This window comes from Dermacentor silvarum, chromosome 1 (genome assembly GCF_013339745.2).
Source record: "Dermacentor silvarum isolate Dsil-2018 chromosome 1, BIME_Dsil_1.4, whole genome shotgun sequence".
Lineage (NCBI taxonomy): Eukaryota > Metazoa > Arthropoda > Arachnida > Ixodida > Ixodidae > Dermacentor > Dermacentor silvarum.
The window spans coordinates 198,218,816-198,242,628 of NC_051154.1; the positions used below are offsets into that span (position 1 = coordinate 198,218,816).

Sequence of the window (23,813 nt, forward strand, 5' to 3'; positions counted from 1 at the left end):
TCAGACATTCAGCTAACAAATACTCTGGCTTCGTTTATTCTCAGTACGAGAATTGTTTTTTTCACCGTTCCTCACTCCCATGCACGGTCCGCCCCCCGCTTGGTATTCCCCCTACCCCTCGAACGCGCACCATCCCAGACTCACTAACAATTATAATTTCTCATCATGAAAACATACAATTCTGTTAAGCTTTGATTGTTATCATGAAGGGACAAGATAAAAGACACACGTAGTAAACAAATTACTTACGTATAGTTTGTCTTCTTTGCAATTGTTTTGAGCGTTTATCAAGTATTTTATTTAGAACTATGCAAATCACGAGAAAAACAACGAAGGCTGCGTGAGATGAGATTACAAGTGCAGCTAGGCATGATTCAATTTAAAAAACTGTAATGCAAAGTCAAATGTTGTAAACGAAGCTACGAGGATATTAGAACACAAAAAAAAAGTGATAATATATCGCTTCCTATAGCAAGGAGGCCCACGTAAAAGGAAAGAGAGATATGGGGAAACTGCCGTTATATTGAGGTGGTTAAGACTGTTTAGGTGTTCCATACTTGAATGTAATCGATTGTATGTCTATGTCAGCTGGTATGCCCTCTGGCCAGGAGGTCATCAATGTGAACGATCTTTGTAGATGTCTTTTGTATGTACTTGATGTTAACGAAGCTATGAAGGATAATATTTCGCTTTTGAATGTAATGGCACACCTATGTCGGCTGGTATACCCCTCTTGCAAGTAGGTGATCATAAAGTCAAGACAGTAATGGCTAAACTGTCACTGAAAACCAACAACAAAGAGGAAGTGAACGATGTTTGTAGATGTCTTTTATATGTACTTAATTGATGTTGTTAACGAAGATACGAAGGATAACATCTCGCTTCCTCTGGCGCGGAGGCCTAGGTGTTCCAGACTTGAATGTAATGGCACCATCCTCCATGAATGGCACGGCTATGTCAGCTGGTATACCCCCAGGTTAACGGGAATTGCGTGACGAGCGCCAGTTTCTGCTCTAAGTGCTTGGTAGGCCATGCTTCTGAGAGGAAAATAACAGATAAAAAATAAGCATGCTGTTATGGCAGCGGTACGGTGGCAGCAACGGTTTTGCCACGAAGGAAGGAAAAAACTGCCTCCATGGTTTTGCTGATGCGCGAGGGGGAGACGGCCATGCCGCTTATCTGCAATGCGGTCGACGAGTGTGCGATTGTCTTGGCAGATGCAAGAAGAAACTGGCACTAGCACGAGTTCCGTTTGCTCTTGGCAGATGCAAGAGGAAACTAGCACGAGTTCCGTTTGCTGCTACAGCAGTAGCGCACCCAGGATCTCTGCCAGGGGGGGGGGGGGTTGACAGTTTGTCAATACCCTCCAAACAGCACTAATTTCAATTTCTTCACGGGAAATTCTAAAAAAATGCGCTTTTTGCGGGTGTGCAGACGATTGTGCGTCTTACATCTTAGTTGCAGTACTCAAATGCGCAAGGAAAGAAAAAGGGCTTAAACAAAAGGGGGGGGTTAGGTCGGCCTCGGGGGGGTGGGGGGGTTACAACCCCCAAATCCCCCCCCCCCCCCTCCGTCGGTGCGCCACTGTGCTACAGTCTGCGTTATTCGAACAGCTATCTTTTCAAGCCTTTTTTTAGATGCGAGAGCATCTTATGCTCGGGGCAGTGTCCGTTCTGTTGCGTCCGCACCCATACTGCGCATGCGCAACTCTCCCTCATTCTCCTCTCCTACGCAGGTGTGTGCTCTCCTCCTCTCCTCTCCGCCACAGGTGCGGCGCAGCAAATCATTGCATATAACTCTCTCTCTAAGGGTACGCCGGTAGGCGGCGCAAGTGTCGCGGCGCAGTATAAAGCTCGCGTTCGCTGTGCTTCCGTCATTCTCTCTGTTCAACGATGTGCGAAACGCCATGAACAACGTCAACGTCGGCGCTAGTTGCAGCGGCAGCGCCACCGCCGCGGAGCAGAGGAAGGCTCGGGAAGCCGAACGCAAACGTCAGCGTCGGCAAGCGGACCCCGAACTTCGGGCCAGGGAAGCCGAACGTCAACGTCGGCAGGAAACTTGTACGGAAGCAACACGGGCTCGGCCGTCCGACTACCCTTCCGCGGTGACAACAACATCGTCATCATGACGCTGTATCTCAAACCCAACATCTCAACAGAAAGCGTCGAACTTTACCTCGCAAGGAGCATGGTAGAGTACACCAAGACCTACAGACACGCGCCCTTCATACTCGCAGGGGACTTCAACGTAGACATACTGACAACCGATTGGCCTGGTGCAGCACATGAAGGACGTATACTCTTTGCGATGCACTTCCCAAGATCACAAGCCACGCACCACCATCAGGCGAACGTGCATAGACCTCGTCTTCGCAAATTTCAAACTCGACACTCTGCAGCAAGACCCAGTCACGCTACACTTCACCGACCACAAAGCCATCGTCTTCAAGATACCGCGCGCACCGACGCTAGGAATCACGTACGATCTCTAAATATTTATAGACGCAACAACCCCGTACAAACGTCTCCTCTCTTCTCAATACATTCTCTCACTCAAACTTTCATTGGGTTGTGTTGCCAAGTGAAACGAAACAGAAACTCGATGCGCACCCCCCCCCCCCCCCCCCCCGCGATGCTTTCGCATCCCACCATGGTTGCCCGTAGGGAGAAATGATGTGATTTTTCTTTTTTTGGCATTAGAACGTACTAAATAACCATGTATGTAAATAACAGCATTTTGCCTAAATATAAAGAAATCTAGGGAATTTTTTAAACGGAGTTAGAGAAACATTAGCTTTGGAAGTTGGCAACTCTGTACGATATTAGACGCATTTAAATTCTATGCGCACGCTTGTGTGCCGGTGTGTTGTGTTCTTACCGTGGTCGTGTACCACCTACCTGTGCCGAGTGAGGCAGTGGTGGGAACCTTGTCGCAGTATCAGCAGTTTGGTAGTGCTTATCTTGCAGTCGCTTTCTATTCCTTGGTTGCATTGTAGCATTGTCTGGATACCTACCTTCGTTTGGAGTGTTTTGTTTCTGTGTGTGTGCACTAAATGCGATTTGTGTGTCGTAGGGCCGGCGGCAAACATGTTCTGCGATTTGAATAATATTTAGACCACACAAATGCACGCCGCATGTATTCCCAGTATACTTCCGCGTCTTCCCGGACAGTAGATACGTTTTATTGTTCTAGACGTAACAGGAATGTTTATTGCTGGGTGGTATTGTGTGGCGTTGCGCTGCTGAGGTCGTGGGTTCGAACTTGTTCGCGGCGGCAGCATTTCGACGGGAGCAAAATACAAGAACGCTTGTGTACTTAAATTAAGGTGCACGCTAGAGAACTCTGGCGAGCCATTAGCGTTTAACCGACGACAACGAAGTGGCGCCAAGGCACGCAGCTCCGCGCGCTCGAGCCAGAGCTCTCGGCCTTCCAAAATTTGTAGCGAATAATATTCTTTATCATGAAACTCACCTGCCTTCTCATCAAACTCGATTTCGTATACTGACAGTCAGAACATTACTCAACATCTGTGCTTCTCCCCAGAGACGCTCCTGCTATATGTTTATTCTAGAACCGACTGCATTCTTTGAGAATCAATGGTCCAGACTGCATTGTCCCCAGGTAGATTTTGTGCAGAAGCTATTAGAGCCATTACAAATATCAATCCGTGATGTGGCATTTCAATATTTACCTACTGCGACAGTAAGTGATTTATTCGGTGATATATTTCCCAATAACGCTAAGGTCCTGCCTTTTCAATACTTAAAAGGTTTGTTAGATGACCACCTCGAGAACCTCCAAATAAATGCAGTAGTAGCCGCAGATGCTTCTGTCAATGAAGAGAAGACAGGAGTGGGCATTTTTCGGCATCATTAAATTGGTCTTTCTCTCTTTTCTCTTCGCCAGTATTTCAGGCAGAGTTATTGGCGATCATCCTAGCTCTACAAAAGCTTCCCACATCTATTTCTTTAGCCGTAATCTTAACCGACTCCTTGTCTGTTTGCTCTGCTGTATCAGTGCCCAATTTATCTATCATTTCGTTCATCCATCCCTCAACATTTACGCCTCATCCATCTGGTATGGGTGCCAGGGCACGTGGGGCTCACTTTAATGAGTCAGTAGACGCACTAGCAGCGGCATCTCTTAAAGGCCCGGTACTGAGGATTCTGAGACCTTCGGCATACGTCACTTCTGCAAGATTAAAAAAAAATTTCGTCCAAGAAGAACATGCCAAATGATGTGTATTAAATAACATCGATTTTCAGCACCTTAGATTTCCTTGGCACAGCAGATAGTGTTCAACAAGAAAATTTAAAGTTTCATTTACGCGAATGTGTTGCTGAATACCAAGGCAACACATTCCATAGGTTCTATTCCCATAGGTCTGGTTTGGCACCTTCCCCTCAATGTTTTTATTGTAATGAACCCAAAACTATGGATCATTTCTTCATAGAGTATTGTAGGCTCACCGTGCATAGAAAACGACTTCTAGAAGGTCCCCTCCGCCAACTTGGATTAGTCGTTACGCTACCTATCATTGTCTCTGGGGGCGTCGGCACTAGGACACTGCAATAGGAACGTATGTGATGCCATATTTAATTTTGTAATGGAAACAAGGAGACTGCCATGCTAATTTTACTGTTACTTTCCACAAGAAAACAAAAATATTAATTTCAAATTTTAAGATACTATAGCATGAAAATTAATATCAACGATTAGAATTCATTTAATATCTCATTCTTAAGAAAATCCTATTTAAGTATTCATCTTTTTTCTACCCACTGCTGCCCGATTCATGGCCAATCTCCCGTAGTGGGTTGTGCTATATCTATAGACACCAAACCAAAGCTCGAACAAGGAACGGCAGCAGCGTTCGGTGATTTCGTCTGCTTTCGACCGAGGAAATAAATATGTAGGAGATCACAAACCACACGTCTTCCCACAGAACGATAGGTGGTCAGAATCCGGAGCCCCCCACTATGGCGTGCTTCATATAATTTAGATCGTGGTTTTGGGACGTAAAACCCCACAATATTAATATTATTATTATTGTTTTGCCGTGTGTGCGTTAAATGTTTACATTGGGTGGCCTGGAGGTGTATTCTGTAAAAGAGTCCACCTAGTGGACTGTTCATTTCAGCTGGCGTCGATTGGCTCCAGCTGTATGAGCTAGAAGGAGCCAGCCAGTCTCCTCCTCGCTCATGCAGCTGGAGCCCATTGACGACAGCTGAAATGGACAGTCCTCTAGGTGGACTCTTAAAGAATACACCCCGCCCCCTGCTAACTTGTATTTACCTGCAGGGCTTTTTGTGTCGGCCGCTGGTGCGTGGGTTGATTTCTGCGACATATTTTCATCCATGAAAATTTGTGCTGTGAAATTTTTTGGATGCTATACTAGTATGGCTGCAAAACTAGTAGGTGTTGAACTGCATCATTTCATGCCATATTGAATCATTTTTTTTCAGCCTCGGGCGAGCTTGGCGAAGTGACGATGTCCGACGATGAAGATGTAGCATATGTCAAGCGCCAGAAAGTTGTTCACTATGGAAGCCTTGAAGAGAAAGAGCGTCAGAGACTGGCAGATAGAGAAGCTGAAGATGGTAGTGATGATGATTCGCAAAGCACGGACCTCAAAGCAGCCCTGGCCTCCGGAAACATTCATATATCTGAGGGTACACTTCTTTATCACTTGATGGGAGCTGCATTCTAGCGTCAGAACAACAGATGCAACAGGCAGTTAATACTGGTACACATTTCTATAATACATGTCAGTAATGCTGTGCCAAGTCTTAGTTCTTATGTACGCACAAGGAATGCCAAAATTATTGTGCCTTTAAAAATGAAACCTCTGGCTTTATCACAAATTCGCACTCACAAGTTAAAGAATATCCAGTCATATGTATCATAAGCTGTGTTACGTTTAGCCCCATGTGCAGATGTTTGTGCTATCTAAGTGTAATATTTTAGGCACTTTCATTTGCTCTTTGTAACAAAACTGTCACTATTTGTTTTTATGGTAACCACCTAAAGTGAATTTTTTAACATGCAGAGTACATGGAGATTGAGGATGAAGGTGGCCGAGACAAACAGCAGCTGCTGGAGGAGTTTGAGAGAAGAAAAAAGGCAATGTTCTTATATTTTGGCTCCTTAAGCCTGTTCTGTTGTTTGTGATGCATTACATGATTTTTTTTCTTTTCATGCAGGCTCGTCAGATCAACGTATCGACTGATGACACTGAGGTCAAGTCAACTTTGCGTGATATGGGAGAACCTATTTGTATGTTATGTCCTCTTTCATTTATGTAGAATGTGGCTTTACATGCTTGCCAGTCAGATGCGGTGTTGAGTTCTCGTACGGTAGACTTGCAATAATTCAAACTGATAATTCGAAATTTTGGCTGCAGACAAATCTGGCTACTTGCTTGACCTGCTATGTTTGTAATGCATTTTGAAGAAGCTGCTTGATTCAAACAAGTCAAGCTGGGATTTTGGTAGTGTAAATTTTATGGGAGCAGCGCAAAGGGACACTGAATAGACAAATAATGTGGGCTGTATTAATAAATTACTGTTCTACCGTACCGAAAAGAAACATTCTTACTGTGAGAGGATCTTAGTAAGCCAGAGAAGGGCGCAAAAACAAAAGGCGAGTGGCGACATAGTCTTGGTGGTCCGTCACTGCAGTATGTCAGTGACATATTGACCTTCGTGACGTAATGGATTTTTACGGTGTCTGCTCAGGCTAGTTGATGTTTTGTTGGTAAAGACAGACCGAGTTGTATTCTGCAAGAATAAGAGATGGAATTTAGCAAGTTTTCAGAACTATTGCAAAGTCACAGTGTCCAAAATTTGATAAAATACTTTGAAATTGCTGACGTCCAGGGTGCTTAACTGAAGGATATACCGGTTCAGTTCAGGTTCAACGCACTCTGACATTGTTACAGTTCAGTTGATACTAATTTGCAACCAGTTTGCAAGACTGAATCTTCAGTTTAGTACATTTTATCTTGCCCCATGCAGAGTGCTATCAACTCCGCATGGCACATGCGCTAGTTTTATCAAGGGGGAGGCAGAGATGGGCCCCCTGACAAATGGTGAAAAGGAGGGCACAACAATTGATGTTTTACACTATGTCTATTAATGAAGTTTAATGTTATGCAGCTACAGCATGCATACAGGTAAAGGCACCTTCTTGGGCAGTGATTAGAATGTGATTGATGTGATTAGCATTCATTGCCTATTTCAGACACTTTGAGTCTATCCATCTTCGTCATTCCATTGCCATCAATGCGTCATCGTAATGCAGTCGTCGCTATGCCGTCATGGCGATGGCTGGCCCTAGCGAGCGAGTGTCGTAGCAGAAGTGGGCTGATACCGGAGACAGTGTATGTCGCATATAGCCGAAGCAATGGAAATCTCAGAATGACCACTAAAGATGATTAATAGAGTTTTAGATTAGGGGGACGCAAGCGTTGGTGCCCCCTAGCGCTTGAGGCCCCCTAACCTAAAGCTCTCTAATCTGTCTTCAGAAATATGGTGTGTCGTTGCAGAAATCCAGGCTGACCGACTTCTGGAAATAAAACTTCTGGTAAGCGCAAGCTTGCCAAGTTTGCCTACTTTGTCATAAATATGCAATGAAATTGTGATAATTCAAACTGCTTCATTGCTAAGGTGCATGTGCCGCAAAGTGAGTGTTTCGCAGTCAGCTGGGCACGCGCGTTGGGTTTGGTGTCAGCCGCAATGTACGAAAATGCTGTAACAGTGCTGCGAAATGCATTCTCGGGAAGTTGACACTTTACTAATGACTGCCTTCGATACGTCTCAACCTGTGCCCCCACACCATCGCGAAGATTTCCCAGATGATGGTTTTGGTTTCGTTTGCGCCTTTGCCTTTTGGTGTATGTATGTACATACTGATTTCGCGTCAACGAAGTTCCTCCACAACGAAATTTTTCGCGTGTCCCTTGAATTTCGTTGTAGCGGGACTCGACTGTAGTGTTGGTAGAGTCGTGTGCACTGTGCTTTCGGCGTTAAGTTAGTGTTGAAGTGAGAGACGGCATAGAGATCAATTTGCTCGCTGCCAATGCCGTGCCTTCTCACTCCACCGTGTTGACACAGAGTTTCCACAGTCATCGAGCGAGATGTGTTCATGTTTACCTGTGCCCGTGTAACACCGTGCTTGGTAATTTTGATAGTAAGCGAATGTTTACAAGTTTATACGGCCGATAAAACTACTATCCTTAGTTCGTATAGCTGTGTACTATTCCGCAATCGCAATCGATGCTTCGCCTTTAAGGCTAAAATGCGGCTTTTTTTCCTTCCGCTGTCTGCCTCGGTGATCATATGTGCCTTCTCCTCGAGAGAGTCAAATTTACGCTTCTTCGTTGGCATAGCTATTTGGACCGGACGCACACCACAGAAAACGGCAGTGATTGTGGTGATCCGTGCAGTCTCGCGCAGGCGCGACCACGCGTGGCTATGGGTTGCAGTGGCGTAAATCGGTACTGTGAATTTGATTTCGTTCACGAAAACATCGTTGAAGTGGACATATGATTGTCACAGCTTTGGAAGGGCCTTCGACTACGAGGCAGTTCTAATTTCAATTCAGTCCCAGTTTCGAGTGGAAATACCGAATAAAACGCCTGCGTTATGAAGATACTTTTTTTTGTATTACTTTCTATGGGCAGCTGATAGAATCAAAAAATCTTCGTTGTGGCTGAAATTTAGTTGTAGCGGCTTTCGTTGTAGGGGCATTCGACTGTAGATGAGTTCAGAAGCACAGTCGTCTCTGCCGAGGTGGCCGTAGTTACCGGACCAGTAGAACAGTATAACAGTAGAACCCCATTGATGTGTTTTTAGGGACCACAGAAAAAGAACACATAATACAGGAAAATGTAACACCAACGTAACCAGGTCTGGTTGTCAGTGTCACCTGCACCATGAAAAATAAAGATTAGTGAATGGATGCCACACCAGTACTGTCTTGTAGCAGGTTTCGGATGCAACAACCAGGAAGACAAATGTAACAGGAGCTAATACACATGGCCCTATGGAAGCTGTACAAGACTGGTGCTTAAGCACGTAAGAGCCAGGAAAAAGTTACAAACAGGAATGTATAAACAAGGTTCTACTGTATTAGGAGGCCGAAAGTGTCCAAAACAATTGTTGTCTGGCTTTCACAACTTTGAAACTTTTTACCAGCTGATCATGCATTTTTACATTGATTAATCCAGTTGGTCATGCACAGATAGCAGTATTTATGGAAATGGTTAATTGTGAGTGTAGCCTCTGATATCCCAAAATATGCATTTCTCTTTTGTTGTTCTTGGCTTTCTGAAGAATGGCATTATATATCTGTTAATGTGAAGGTAGGAAAATAAGGTGCTTGTACAATAAGCTTTAATTCAAACTTTCTGAAAGCAGGGCTGCTAAAAAAAAAAAAGCATTCCTATTGTTGCCCAGAGTGAGTTCTTTGTAGTATCTGAATGGGGGTATAGCTGTGTATGTTAGACAATATGTTACATGCAGAGTAAAGTTTAGAACAAAACCATTCGGGAGGTTTATAGGAACCTAATGTTTGTGCTTTGCTGCAAGTAAAATTCAGTGTGGACTACCTGTGACACGTGTTAACTGCTGCAAAATTACTTTTGTTGTGTCATATTACTTGCAAACATGCATGAAATGGAGCTTGTTGAAACCACTATTTAATGGGCAGAGGATAGGCTAGTGTATTTATACGTTCATGAAGCATGTGGGATTAGAGCATTTTCAAATTGAAACATTTTTTTCTTTGTAAAGGTGCTCATTTACCTGACTGAAATCGGCTGGCTCTATTCTTTTTTTTTTTTTGACAGGCCTGTTTGGTGAGGGCCCTGCAGACCGTCGGGAACGCTTGCGTCACCTTTTGGCACTTGTTGGACAAGATGCAATACGGCGCAAGAAGGAAGAAGAACGTGAGAGAGAGCGAGAGCTGCGGAAGGACACATACGAAACAACTTGGTACAGTTGTCATTTTGATGGAAGAAAGGATTAGGCGGTTAGGCACTGAATTCATGAATTCGTGGGACCTTATTCTTGATTTATCACTTTTGGCTGTGCTTTTAATTCTTCGGGACTTAGTTCGGCAACTTGCTTTACTCATGTGATGGGCATCCTTTCAAGTTCAGTTGACAACTATGTGATATGAAAATAATGCTGAATGGAGGTGTGCCATTCCTCTTGTCTCATTAACTTAGGTTGGCATAGCCAATAAACGCATTGTGAAAGTGATGTTGCTGAAAGGGATTGATTGAAAGCATGACCCGTGAATAAAGCATCGCGCTTATGCATACTTGGTGCGCTCAGCCTTGTTCTGCTATTTAAATGACGCACTCTAAAGGAGCTTGGCTTTGCGCATGTTTAGAGATAAGCTATGGGACAAGAAGTACAGTCAAACCTGATTATTACAAACTGCTTAGTGCACCAAGAATAGTTAGATATATATGAAGTAATTCAATACATCCAAACCCATTTATAGTGAATTAATACAATGCATTTGTTATACACTGGATCATTACTTGTAACTAGGCTCGACCCAGTTGCAGGTGCAGTGCGCAAGCGTGTTGAAATGCAACCGTGCTGAAACACTCCAGTGACCTGACTGTCACAGCAGCACGTGTAGGCAATGCAACGAAATGCACCGTTCAAATGGTAAAACACTATAATAAATAAATAAAAAAGCATGCTAAAAAGAATGTGCGCATGTGGCAGTCAGCTTTAGGGCGCTGGGTGTAGGCATTCAGTGTTCGATAAATCCAGTGTCAAGTTTGTTATAAGGGAGGTATTTTGCGTGTTTCACTTGGAGCATAATTCTCTGTACAGGGTTTTTATATAATCAACTTTGACTTTATCCAAGTGTTCAGAGTGCCAGATTAGGAAGGATTAGGTGTAAGAATTAACAGGGAATATCTTCCCAACCTGTGGTTTGCAGGTGACATTGTCCTGTTTGGCAATGTTGGAAGTGACTTCAAGCAAATAATTGAGGACCTGAACTGGCATGGTTTGGGTAGGTTTGAATATTAGTGTGTGCAGAAAACCAAAATAATGTGCAGTAACCTGGCAAGGAAATAATTCATTGCTAGTCAGCCTCTTGAAGCTGCAGAGTAGTAGTTTTATCTTGGCCCAGTAGCCACATTGGACTCGAATCATGAGAAGGAAATCTCCAGCTGAGTAAATACGGGTTGGAGTGCATATGGGCAGACATGAGTAGCCGCTTACCAATATCCTTGAAAAGTGTACAGTCGATGCATCCTGCCAATTCTAACCAGTATGACAAACTTTCAGAATAACAAGGAAGCTTGAGAAGCTAAGGACCTTGCGAGCGATGGAAAAAAAATTGGTAGGCGTAATATTAATCGACAGGAAGAGGGCGGCATGTATTAGATAGCATAGAGGTGTAGCTGGTGTTCATGTTGAGATTAAAAGGAATGAGTGGAGTTAAACAAGTCATGTAATGTGCAGAGCAGATAAGTGGTCTACTAGCATGACAGAAAGGTTGCCTGATTAGGACGAGGGTAATTGATGCTGGGACAGGCCTTTATCTTGCATTGACATAAATACGCCGATGATAATGAATTATTAGTAAGTTAGAAAGTTAGTTTTTTGAAAATGGAAAACTTGCAGCTGGTTTATAAGGTTGCCCAATGCTGTGCGGGTCATGTGCCTTACTCTGAACATTGACTGTTGCAACAAAAGCAGCACATCCTTTTGTGGAATTGCTGCCATGAGAAATTTCATGCTCAAGTTTATGTTGCAAGAAAAATTTCAGTGCACAGAGTTTCAAGTAAACTTTTGAGAGCAGGTACATACCTGCCAACTTTGTGAATTTTTCATAAAGTTTATGAATTTGTACTCATTCTACAATTTTACAGATGTATCAAGCTTTACAAAAGATAGATTGTGATCCCGAAAAAGTTTTAAAGGTGTTGAAGGATTGGGTGGTGAAAGATTAAAGATAAATGAAATGAAATGAAATGAAATGAAATGAAAAAATGCATACAAGAAAGAAATTGTGAGGGCACCTGCGCCACCCTTTTGTGGTAGTGCAAGATGCCATATACTAGAGGGGTATGTGCTTCGAGCAAGCTTGTTCAGAAAAGTTCCTGAAGGAGGCAAATTAGGCAACAGCAATGTTGCTGTAGTCAGTGTGAGCTATAAACAGTGTGTCAATTGCTTTTCAGTTTGTGCTGTTTATAGTTGGTTGCTGCTTGTGTTATGTGTCTAAAGGTAAATTATTGTTAAAAAAATGCATGCTATCACCCCCCCTTATCATGTCTGCAGGATTCTTATGAATTTTAAACTGCACATGTTGGCAGGTATGCATATAGGATATATTCTCAGGCAAGCATATAAATTCTTATGTATGCTTATAGCAAATGAAAAGCATATGTATGCAGTTTTACTATTAGTCTGATGACTATCAACTTTGGTTTGCTCAGAAGTTGATTTAGTTGCATTATTTATGTAACACTGCATTTACTCCCCCCCATTTTTTTTCTTTAATTCTTGAGACATAATGTTCATGCAACCTTTGTTTTTAGCCCCAAGGAAATTTGCTACCTGAATTGAACAATAATGGCATTGCTGATACTGTGACCTGTATAACTTTGTGTAGCTCTTTGTTGCGAAAGGGTGTAATTTTCTATTATTTAGTGCATCAATAATATCATAATATATTGAAGCCTTCATTTGCTTCAAGATAATTGTGAAATTGTGCATTGATTGTTTCATTTCTTAAAAACAAAAGAAAAATGGTAAGATTCTTTGGTTAACTTGCACTTTATTGTATGTTTTGCAATGAGTTCATAAATTAAGGCACTCAAGTCGTCTTAACTACTGTGATACATCTGACTTGTTCTTCAGATTAAACAGAAATCTATTTAAAAACTGTTGCAGTTAAGAATGTTTTATAGAAAGTTCAGCTGGCCTAAATTATTTAAATACAATCCTTGTAAATTTTTGGCTTCACTCTTACTTTGCGAAGCTACTCCTACCCCATTTACAATACATAATAATAATACTAGTGATCCCATTGTGATTTCTAATCCATTTAATTTCTATTTCAGTCTTTTTTCTCCTAGATAATGAAGACACATATTAATCAATGAGGGTCAAGCTTCTTTCTTTAATATTGTATTTAGTGTTAAAGGCATCTTAAATCTAAGTTTTAATTGCAGAAGTACTGAAAGCTGGCTGAGTTGATAATTATTCATGGTAAAACTGCAGGTGTGCACAGAGGAAGTGTTAGTTGCGAGTCAGAGCTTGTTAACTTCTTGTCTCCTTCGTCCTTTTTGCACACTGCAGTCTTGCTATGTCTAAGTTTAAACTTATATCCTAAATAATGCGTAGGCCTGGGGCCGTATTCTATAATGCTTCGGTTTTCGAAGAATTCGGTTTGCGTTTGGTCACCGGCTGGGTGACGCCATCGCCTCCGCGCACGAACGCATTTTTTTGATGAGGTCACGCACATGTCAATTACGCGGAAACCGAATTTGTCGTCTGCTACGAAGCGAAGCCGCGCGCGCTGCTTTGCTCTAATTCGAAGCGCGGTGTGCCCTGTGCAGAGCCTGTGCGTGCCGTGTGCATGGGCGAGATCGCAGCACTCGGAGCAAAATGACGGCGTGTGCGTAGACTGTGGCGCCTGTTATCGTGCTTTTAGCTAGCCTCCGTGACAGACAGCAATGACCTCGACATCGACAAGACGCCTTTGAGATGACAGACGAGGAATTCAGGCGACATTCACACTCTCAAAGGAGACGGCGCTCCGCCTATGCGAGGAAATTGAGTGTGTATTGGGGCTGCAACGGGAAGTTAGCGTACGACGTCCCACCTAGTGATATATGGGTCAACCGAAGTAAACAAAATTCACTAAGTCACTCACCGCCAGTACAACTCACATGTTTTATAATGAAAAATAGAAACCTCATCAATACCATCAACAAATTATTTTTTATTTACCAAGAAGCGCTCGTAAATTGCTGTATTTTCACTCGGTTTGCGACGTTCACTTCCACAAAAAAACCTGCGCGCCTATTAGCCTCTGTCCTTCCACTCATTTTCATTACATCAATGGACCGCCCCAATGTGACGCCACCGCCAAACCGAATTCTTTGAAAACTGAAGCGTTATAGAATACGGGCCCTGGACGGATATGTCTACTTGCTATGGACCTTCTATTGTCTGGCTATCATATTTCACAAATCATTAAATTCAGGCTTAGTGCCATCTATTTCGAAGTGTGTCGATATTCTCCCCTCCCACTACATAAAGCCAATGGCAGAAAAGTATTTCTAATTATAGACCTATTCCCCTTGCAGCTTATTTATGTAAAATGTTGGAGCACATTAGTCAGAAACATGTTATGGAATTCCTAGAAGTAACCAAAATTTTAATGCATTTTCAGCATGGTTACCACAGCAGATTCAGCACAGTAACTCAACTCATTGAATTTACTCATTAAACATTGACATCATTAGACTTCTTTAGACATGGACCTAGGAATTGACAATATTTTTGTAGATTTCTCTAAAGCCTTTGATACCATAATATGTTCCAATTACTCATAAAGCTTGACACTGCCCTGAATAATCCGTGGTTAGTATCTTGGATTTCTAGTTTTCTTATAATTGTTCCCAGTTCATTTTCCTCGATTCAATCAAGTCTTTGTTTGGTAACTTGTCTTCAAGGGTACCACAGGGATCAATCCTTAATCTTTTATTGTTCTAATTTATATTGACGACCTCCCATGTGAAGTCACAGCTAATATTCTACTATGTGCTAATGACTATGTTCTTTGACATAATTATTTGTATAACTGATCATGATTGTCTCAATGATTCTTTCTCACATTTTGGTACATGGTGTGATCTGTGGCAGATGAATATAAACCTCAGGAAAACAGTTATAATGTAATTTGCCATCAAACTAATCCCATCAAGCTTTGATTACTCCTGTAATGTTGTTTTGTATAAAAATAACAGTATAAACAGATAAAGAAGGCTTGTTATAAAGCTTTAAAAAATATGTTATCTTCGTCGCCGATTCACTTCAGCATCTAAAGACGCTAAGCTGATTTTATATAAATTCTTAGTCCACCCGATACTAGAATGTGGTTTGGCGATTTGGAACCTTTGTGCGGACATTTAAATCAATATGTTACGGAAAGCAAAGAAAAGTATCGTTTCATTTTCCACAGTTATGTCTGCAATTTTTTGCTAACATCAGTTCTCTAATCTGTAAATGTACTGTCACTTTCTTGTCGCCAGAATGTCTGTTCATTAACCATTTTACATTCAATTAATAGAAAAGCTTGCCCCATCACTGACAGCAAATATAACTCGCACGCAGCTCATCGACTTCCCAATCTTGATGTCACTCCTTTCTATCCTCAAATATACCATATTTACTTGATTCTAACGTGCCCTCGATTGTAACGCGCACCCGTTTTCCGTGACCAAAACAGAGAAGAAAAAAGTAATTTACAGTGCAGTGCACCTCATGTTTTCACACAGAAGTACAACTCTCTTATTTGGAAAGACAAAGATTTACTCCCAATGCACTAAAGTTGCGAAGAAAAAAAAAAATTAGTTGCCCCTCCCCTGTCGAGGAAATGGGGATAAGCGAAGCATGTCGTGTGTTTCTTCGGTGTTCCTCTAAACGAATAGCACTGACGAGTACCACGTTGTGCTCGAACTACAACCAGTCACACGCACTGAAGCTGGCTCAGAAGTTCTGGTTGAGAAACTCTCATTGAAACCTGGCTGTCGAACCGGGGAAGTTGGCACTAACATTGCCGAAGCCTGCACCACCGTTGTCTGGTTCCTGGATGGCAAAGCGACGCTGACGTTTGGCCTCAACATCACGCTCCCGCAACTCGGGGTCCACAGCTCTTTGCTGACGTTTCGCCTGGGCTTCGGAAGCCCTCACGCTAGAATCGGCACATCGACAATGAGCCCTTTCCTGAGCGCGTTCATTCTGGATTGATTTCCGTGAAATTTCTTCAAAATTAAATCTGTCTGTCACGTAAGGCAATGAACGGCTCATACCCCTGTAAACGCGGCCTCCCCATTACGACAACAGAAGTGAAATTATATGCTGGAATGATTAGTAGCAATGCAGCCAGGTGTAGAAGCAGACGACAAATGCGGGAGCAGTGGCACGAGCGTGTGCCTACCACCTGTGCAGCTCTGAGAGCAGCTGGTTTTTTTAGCAGTACATCGCCGGAGCAGGCTAGTGTAGCTTGGCTTGAAAAGTCGCAGTTCGGCCTGAAAGGCTAAGCGTCGATTATGGTAGTTTTATCGGCAGTATAAACTTGTAAACATTCGCTTACTAACTAAATTAACAAGCACGGTGTCGCCCGCACAGGCAAGCATGAGCACATCTCGCTCGATGACCGTGGAAAGTCACTGTGAAAGCGCTGGAGTGACGAAGCACGGCAGCAGTGGCAAGCGTATTGACCTTCGTTGTACCACACCTCTCGCGTCAATGCGAACTATAAGCGGCGAAAACAGAGCATGTGGGGGGACTCTCTCCCCGTTGCAGATCACTTTCAAGATAGGGCCAATGCGATCTTATCGTGAAAGTGGATTGTCGCAGAATACGTCGCTTTGGTCCACTGAAACCCTTCCATGTTGCTTTGCTGGCGAAAATACTCTCCTTCTGATTGTGCCAGTTCTGCACGCAAGTTTCGGTTTCTCAGAGCGCCCGTGATGCGGCCTGATGTCTGTCCATCTCCGTACACATCACTTTCTTTTAAATGCGGCATTATGATGAACTCGGCACTTCATGCTGATAGAGCAAACATAGAAAACGGGAAGACAGACGGTAGACTAATGCCTAAGCACATGCACTACAGCACATGGAGGAAGCTACGGCAGCTAGGCTCAAAGCATGTACAAGGCAGCCATTTTGAAATGCCGATGGCGATATGGTAACACAGATTTAGGGTCGTATTCGATTCTAAAGCGCGCACAATTTTTGGACTTGTTTTATCAGAAGAAAGGTGCACGTTAGATTCGAGTAAATACGATACTTAAATGAGATTCTTTTTTCCTCTCTCCATTGGCATTTGCAACTGCTTACCTGGTTCCACTTGTTTCTTGCCTTTGGCAAACTCCATTGAAAAAAATTGGCACTTAACATCTTGGTACCATCCTGTCTGCATTCTTGGTTTCTTTTATTTGCATTTCAATTTTAAGAGCTGTGGTGTTTGATGTGTTGCTTTCATAACATATTTTCTTTGTTGGCCTAAGTAGTGCCTTGACATGTTTGTTTCTTTTATGTCCACTAACATTTTAATGTTTGTTTTCCTCCCCACTCCTTCTGTAACCCAATAGGGCTGCAATATGTCAAGATGAAATTAATGATTTAATTTGATCTAAAGATGCACCGAATAATGCTTTGCAATGTAATTGCGAACAAGTAGTTCCTAAGTACAGTGTTTGTATAATATTGACTTGCAAAGTCTTTTATTTGAGACTTCAGTGTTACTTTTGACGACTGTAGCCAGCCGAAGGAATAATTTTACTTGTTTCATGTTTTTTTTGTTCTTGAAGTTGAGCTGCTTTAGCATGAAAAAAAAAAAGTATGCTTGGAAATGTCCTAAAGTGGGATGCAAAAGTGAGCTAGTTGGCGAGCAGCTAATAATGAAAAAAACTGCAACAGAACGGCGCAAGAAAAAAGACACGGGCTGCGTAGAAGGCAGTACTATATACGTACAAGAATGACCCCCCTTTTTATTTTTTTTCCGTTTCTCAGGGTCTCGTGCTTTTGTATTTCTTTTTTTTTTCTCCTTGTATATATTGCCATCAGTGCAATTGACAGGACAGTTATTAGTCAACACTGTGTTCATGTCTGCTTTCTTGTTTCGTTTTTGCGCTTTTAAAATTTTTTTGCTCTCACAGTGTGATGCTGTTGAGAATCTTTAAGCAGAAGAGCTCAGGTAATTTGTCACTTGTTGCTCTTTGTGTTGTGTGTCGGACAGTGACTTGTTACAAATCCAAACACTTTCTCGCCGATGCAGGTATCATGAAAGTAATGAGAAGCTGCGTGAGTGCCGTCTGTGGATAGCACGTTTCTCCTTACCTCGTGCCCGGCACCGTATCGCCACAGCTAAAGAGAAACTGAAAGCCCAAGGTCCCGCTGCATCAGATTCACAGCTGCATGCCAAGCGACAGGAGCTCTACAAGACTCTCAGAGTAAGCTGCATTCAATTTCTTGCTGTGGCTTACAGGAGCAAGAGACGCTTGTGCCTTGCTTGAAATTGTGAGTATACAAACTGCGAGTGTCCAGTGTGGTAAGAAAGGGGTTCTGGAGTCCTGTGTGGCATTTGTCAAAAGTATTCAGTTTACTATTTTTATGATGCTCAAAAGAAGAGTTTAGCAGTTGTCACTTTCCGTAGTTTTGGAATAGCAAGAGTTTCATATGACTTCAACTGTATTGCTTGAAGGCAGCTTCAGTTGCTCATATTGTGTATGTTCTGACAAGGATCGCCTTGAAAGACACAAATGGTGTAGTTTCATGCTGCCATCATGAAGGCTTGCATAGAACATGGCAGTGTACAGGTTGCTCTTTAGGGGCAGCCATGCCAGTAGTAATTGTTTTAATATACAGGGTGTTCGAGATAAATTTGACACTTGTAGGTGAAAAGCAAAAAGTGGCCATAACCCTGCAAAGAAAAGTATATGGGACATGTGGAAAAAGGACATAAAGGTGAAAAGATGAGAAACTGAAATCACTCGAATGAAGCCACACTCAGGCATCTACAACTGCCTTGAGGCAACTTCGGAATCTGGTACCAGTAGTGGCCTTCACAGTGTTGGAGAACCGCAAAAGTCGCCTTAAATCATGTCAGTCAGCTGAGTATTGGTTTTACTGGCAGTGCGGTTGATTACCTGCTCAACCACGCCCCACACATACTAATCTATGGGATTGCAATCAGGGTTGTTAGGGCACTAGTTGTTGCGACTGTTGAAATCGCGAAAATATTTAGGCATCCACTTCTGAGATTTTAAAACATTATGGCAGCGAGATAAGACTTGCTGCCACATGCAGGGTTGTCCGGCAGCCACCCGCTCAGGGTTCAACAGTTCCACATACCCATTTGAATTGATCCTGAGTCCATGTGGAAAGACGTGGAAAGGCATCACATCACCCTTACTAGAGACAAATCCAAACACCATCCGCTTTGGGGAAAACGTTTGGGGAAATTTGGTCTTTATCACATGTGGAAGACTCAATGGATTGTAGGCAAGCCATCTGTTGCTCTGGGGGACGTGTACCTGGTTCTGACATAAGTTTTTGTCATCAGAGAAAAAACACATTTAGTTGCCCAGCATGAATTATCATGATGCAGGTCATGCTTTTTTATTATCTAGGTGGCTTTCATGCGTCCATTGCTCTGTTTGACATCGTGAGTTTATCTGATACAAAATATAGCAAATAGTATATGTAAATTACAGCAATATGTATTCACAATGCAGATTTATAGATAATTATATCAGCTGTCAAATTTACCCCAAACACCCAGTAGATGTATGCATGGCCTTTATGTGAAATGTTTATGATGTGATTTCTTAACTGTGTCATTTAACCATTTTTTGTGTGTTTTGGTGTATCTACTAATCATGTAGTTATGTGCATGTGAGGTGCTCAGAAATATGTTCATGGAGATTGATATGAATATTTGAAAGCATTGAGAAATGTTGGCTGTGTACCTGAGTATCTTTAAAAATGTAAATGATTCCAGGCTGGCGAAAGTATTTCATGCCAGCACCTGCTTTGAAAGATGAGATTTGCCATAAAAATATTTGACTGAATGCGGGATGGCGTTGGACTCGCACTTCAGGTGAAGCACAGGAATGTGCACGGAAATGCATAAGCAATACGGTTGAACTCACCTGTAACGAACACAATAATTCCATAAGAATAGGTCGTTATATCAGTAGTTGTATATATGGACCTAACTTTAAAGCCCCTAAAAAGCAGTGATAGTGTACTGTTGCAAAATAGCTCTTGAGTTTCTCGTGTAGTGCTGGCTCCGCGGCTTGACCAGGTTGATCTACAGAGAGGGCCCAGGCAGAGACAAGGCGGAGTAACAAAGACCAAAATGTTTAATTACATTGCTGGGCAAAAAGCTGGCAGCACAAGCTGCTCGTAACAAAGAGTGAAAGTGAAGGCAGTAGGGGCGGGTGAATATTCGAAGTTTCGAATACAAATTGACTATTACACATTAACTATTCGTAAAAGGAACTATTCGGTATTTTCGAATACTTAAAACTAACCAAATATTTCGCAACAACCTACTGTTGAAGTCTTGCTGCTCTTCTCTGTCTATAAAAAAGGTATTACAAATCATCAGAAGTGAAACAACGACTAAAGTTTTTGAAGCAATGCAGATAAGAAATGGCTATTGCAACCTTTGTTTTTGACTTCGCAGTGGTAGCCTATATGACAACCATGAATTTTGCTTGTAGTCTGTCATTTAGTGTTTTTTGAAGTCTAGTTATGCAGCAGTTTTTACCCTTTGTGCCACAGTCGGCGATTTTTCATTGCAACGGCCCGTTTACACCTGTTTACACCCACTGTTGTGGTGTAGTGGCTATGGCGTGGCGCTGCTAAGCCCGACGGTGCGGGATCAAATCTACCCGTTCTTAGAAACCGCCATGTTGGAATTTCGGCTGGATTTCTTAGGCTTGGCTTCCAGTGGCTCGCTGTATAGTCTCCAAGATTGGGAGACGCACGAGAGCGCGCCCCATTTTCCAGTCTTGGAGGCCATATCCGCTCTTCCTTAGCTGAAAAAACACTCTAGGGGATGGCACTTTTTTGTTTTATTCGGTCTGCACTATCGTCATAATCACTTTTTGTGAAATCCGTTTTTTATTATTATTTTTTTAAAGTTCAGTTGCTATTTTGCACGTGGTGTGCGTGCCTCGGACACGTGTGTGGCTTCGCATTTGTGTGATCGGCGCCACCACCTGTGCCTTCGCGAGAGCCAAGTGGTGCGAAGCGTAGCCTCCGTGATTAGCTCCGGCAGCACGCCGTTACTGAGCCGTTTTGGAGTTAGCAAGATTCGACTTCTCTGCTAGGCTACGCGCGGAATGTGAATGAATGAATAAATGAACTTTATTCAAGGTCCTGCCGAATGGGGAGGCCGGAGCGAATGACGCGCTGCCGCAGTTAATCCCGCGATTAACTGCGGCAGGTCACGTGCGAAGTAACAGGGCTCGTTTCTTCGATCTCAATAGCCATCTCCGCTAGCGGAGATCGCCAACGCAGTGACGCTTTTCGACTGTATGCGGAAACGACGTCAGTCTTGCGCAAATCCGAGCAAATCTGATCACCTCCAAGCGTAGTACGAGGTAGGGCATTATTAAATATTTTTTTATTCCACTATAAGCCTAATCAATTTTCTTTTTTAGCGTGAACGAGTTTTTCGAACTTCGATTTTTCGGTCCCCGCGAAGTCCGAAAAATCGGTTGGCGACTGTATTGCGGTGAAGCTAATTTTTAGGAATCTGGCAGTCATTATGCAACACATATTAAACCTTTGGTCATTTTTCTTGCTAAGAAATCTGGTGCACGTTAGATTTCTACTTTGTTTAGGAGCTTCAGTGTTATTTCTATGATAGTTTTCTGCTTTGGACGCACAAAGTGGGTGCCCGTTTGATTCGGTTGCGTGTTAGAATCAGACAAATGCCGCGACATGAAAAAGTGGCTTGTTTTGGAACTTTTTGTGCATCTGGTTTAATGTAACCTGCCGGATAATTCAATCAGTTATGTTGATCCTGTCAGGGTCGAATAACAAAAGTCAACTGTACTAAGTTTGTTTGTAATTTAGCCCTAAGGGTTATTTTTCTGGTTGTAAGGTTTTTGTGACTTGTACATTGAAAACACTCGATAAATTGGAGCTGGTTGGTTTTTAAGCTAGTTGCATGGTAGTGGAAGGCTGTGCTTCCCTATCTGATAATGCCATGCTGGAAAGTATATTTTTGTAGCAACTACTACTTTACACATTGTTACGGCGCAACCGAGAGTGGCGCCAGTCAGAAGACGATTTGACGTGTCGAAGTGGAATCGGTCTCGACAGCCGTCTTGTTTATGTGTCGTTGCTGCTCTCGTATATTTTGTAAATACATCTTTATCTGCGAGTTCCACATTGTAACAAATTGGTGGAGGTGCTGGCTAACCATGAGAGACAACAATGGAGCTCCGCAGTGGTCGTCGCCTCGGACTGGACAATATAACGGACGAAACAGGACCCGAAATGGCGCGGCCCACATCAACACCTACAACCCTGATGGTTGTCCTGGCTCATCCGCGGGATCCAGGAACTATATGCGGCACCGACCACCTTGACGTGGAAGACTGGATCGCCATGTATGAGCATTTAAGTGCCCACAACAAATGGGATCTAATGATTATGCTGGCTAACTTGGTGTTTTACCTACTAGGCACGGCAAACGTGTGGTATGATAACCATAAGGAAGAGCTTAACGACTGGGACACCTGCAAGCAGAAGCTGAGGGACTTGTTCGGCCGTCCCGCCAGGCGGTCCATGATATGGCTGAATCAGACAAGGTTGGCCATGCACCGAAGAGGATCGCTGACGATGTGGTCAACCTGCTCATGTGTAAAAATTGTGAGACAGTACAAGACATCATAAAAGAATGCCAGCGCTTTGAGCAGGCTAAGAGCCGCTGCATTGCAACGCCGTTTGCACGTCTGCCGAACACAGCTGCGACATCCTGTTGTGACGACAGGCTCGGAATGCAACGACCGTCATCAGCAAACGACCTGACGTGAGTAGTGCGGCGGGAACTTGAAGCCATGGCTCCTGCAGCCCCCTTTTCCTGCCCCAATGAGCCAAACTTGCCTATGGTGCCATTTGTGTAGAACTCACTAATCTTGGAGTTCATTCTGTATGTGCCGTTGCCCCTTCTTAGCTGTCCAATGCTCCTTGTCGATCCACTGGTCAGCGGTATCCAGCACGCTACCGAAATCCAGCCTAGTGGCGAACCTTAGACGATCGGCCAATCTGTTTTGCCAGCCAGCATATCGGTTACATTGCTTGCCATTGTGATAACCGCACTGTCTCCTCTCCTCGACGACTGCCATTTGCCAGTTATGATCACCCCGACCAGAGCCAGCATCGTTACCAGCCTCTATTTGAACCGCAACAGCCAAACGGTGACGCTCATGCTGCTTGAAACAGTCCCTCGTCATCATTCAGTCCCTTTCCCTTGCCATCAGTCCCTCACCACCAGTCCTGTTTGCCACCAGCTCGTCGACCATCATCCCTATCGCCGCAGGCTCATCGCGCACTGTCCCCGATGCAGCCCCGACGCCTGTCTCCGGAAAACTAAGCAATGCAGCTCCCAATGGTTATGCTGTATTGACGACTCGACCGCAAAACCCTCTGATCACTTTGCCGACCAAACAGAACTTGATGGATGTTGTAGTCGATGGCATCAGTGTCCCAGCACTCATTGACACTGACGCGCACATATCCATGATGAGTGCCCAGTTGCGCTGACGCTTGAACAAAGTTCTCACACCCGCTGCATCACGCACCCTCCGCGTCGCCAACGGAGGAATGCCTACCAGGCTTGGTATGTGCACTGCTCGCATTGGCATCGCAGGGCGCCTAACCACTGTGTTGCTTGCCGTTTTGGAACAATGCCCCTACGACGTTATGCTTGGCTTAGTCTCTTTGTCGTTCCATTCAGCCCTCTTTGACTATGTTATGTCGCCTCAAGCCACTACGTACGTCACTCTCATGTCA

At 43.4% G+C, this 23,813-nt stretch overlaps 1 protein-coding gene across 2 annotated transcripts in view; it reads left to right on the top strand.

Moving 5' to 3' along the window:
• Positions 1-23,813, top strand: part of LOC119436624 (U4/U6 small nuclear ribonucleoprotein Prp4-like) — a 97,793-nt gene that overhangs the window by 12,073 nt on the left and 61,907 nt on the right. The window contains exons 1-6 of one of the 2 annotated variants that reach the window (XM_037703544.2): positions 2,829-2,948; positions 5,466-5,672; positions 6,050-6,123; positions 6,204-6,276; positions 9,851-9,995; positions 18,055-18,229. In XM_037703544.2, the coding sequence (XP_037559472.1) occupies positions 5,492-5,672; positions 6,050-6,123; positions 6,204-6,276; positions 9,851-9,995; positions 18,055-18,229 (648 nt within the window). In that variant the 5' untranslated portion in view covers positions 2,829-2,948; positions 5,466-5,491. Of the gene's footprint in view, positions 1-2,828; positions 2,949-5,465; positions 5,673-6,049; positions 6,124-6,203; positions 6,277-9,850; positions 9,996-18,054; positions 18,230-23,813 lie in introns of those variants that run through there. The other variant, XM_049659263.1, reaches the window with a different exon arrangement.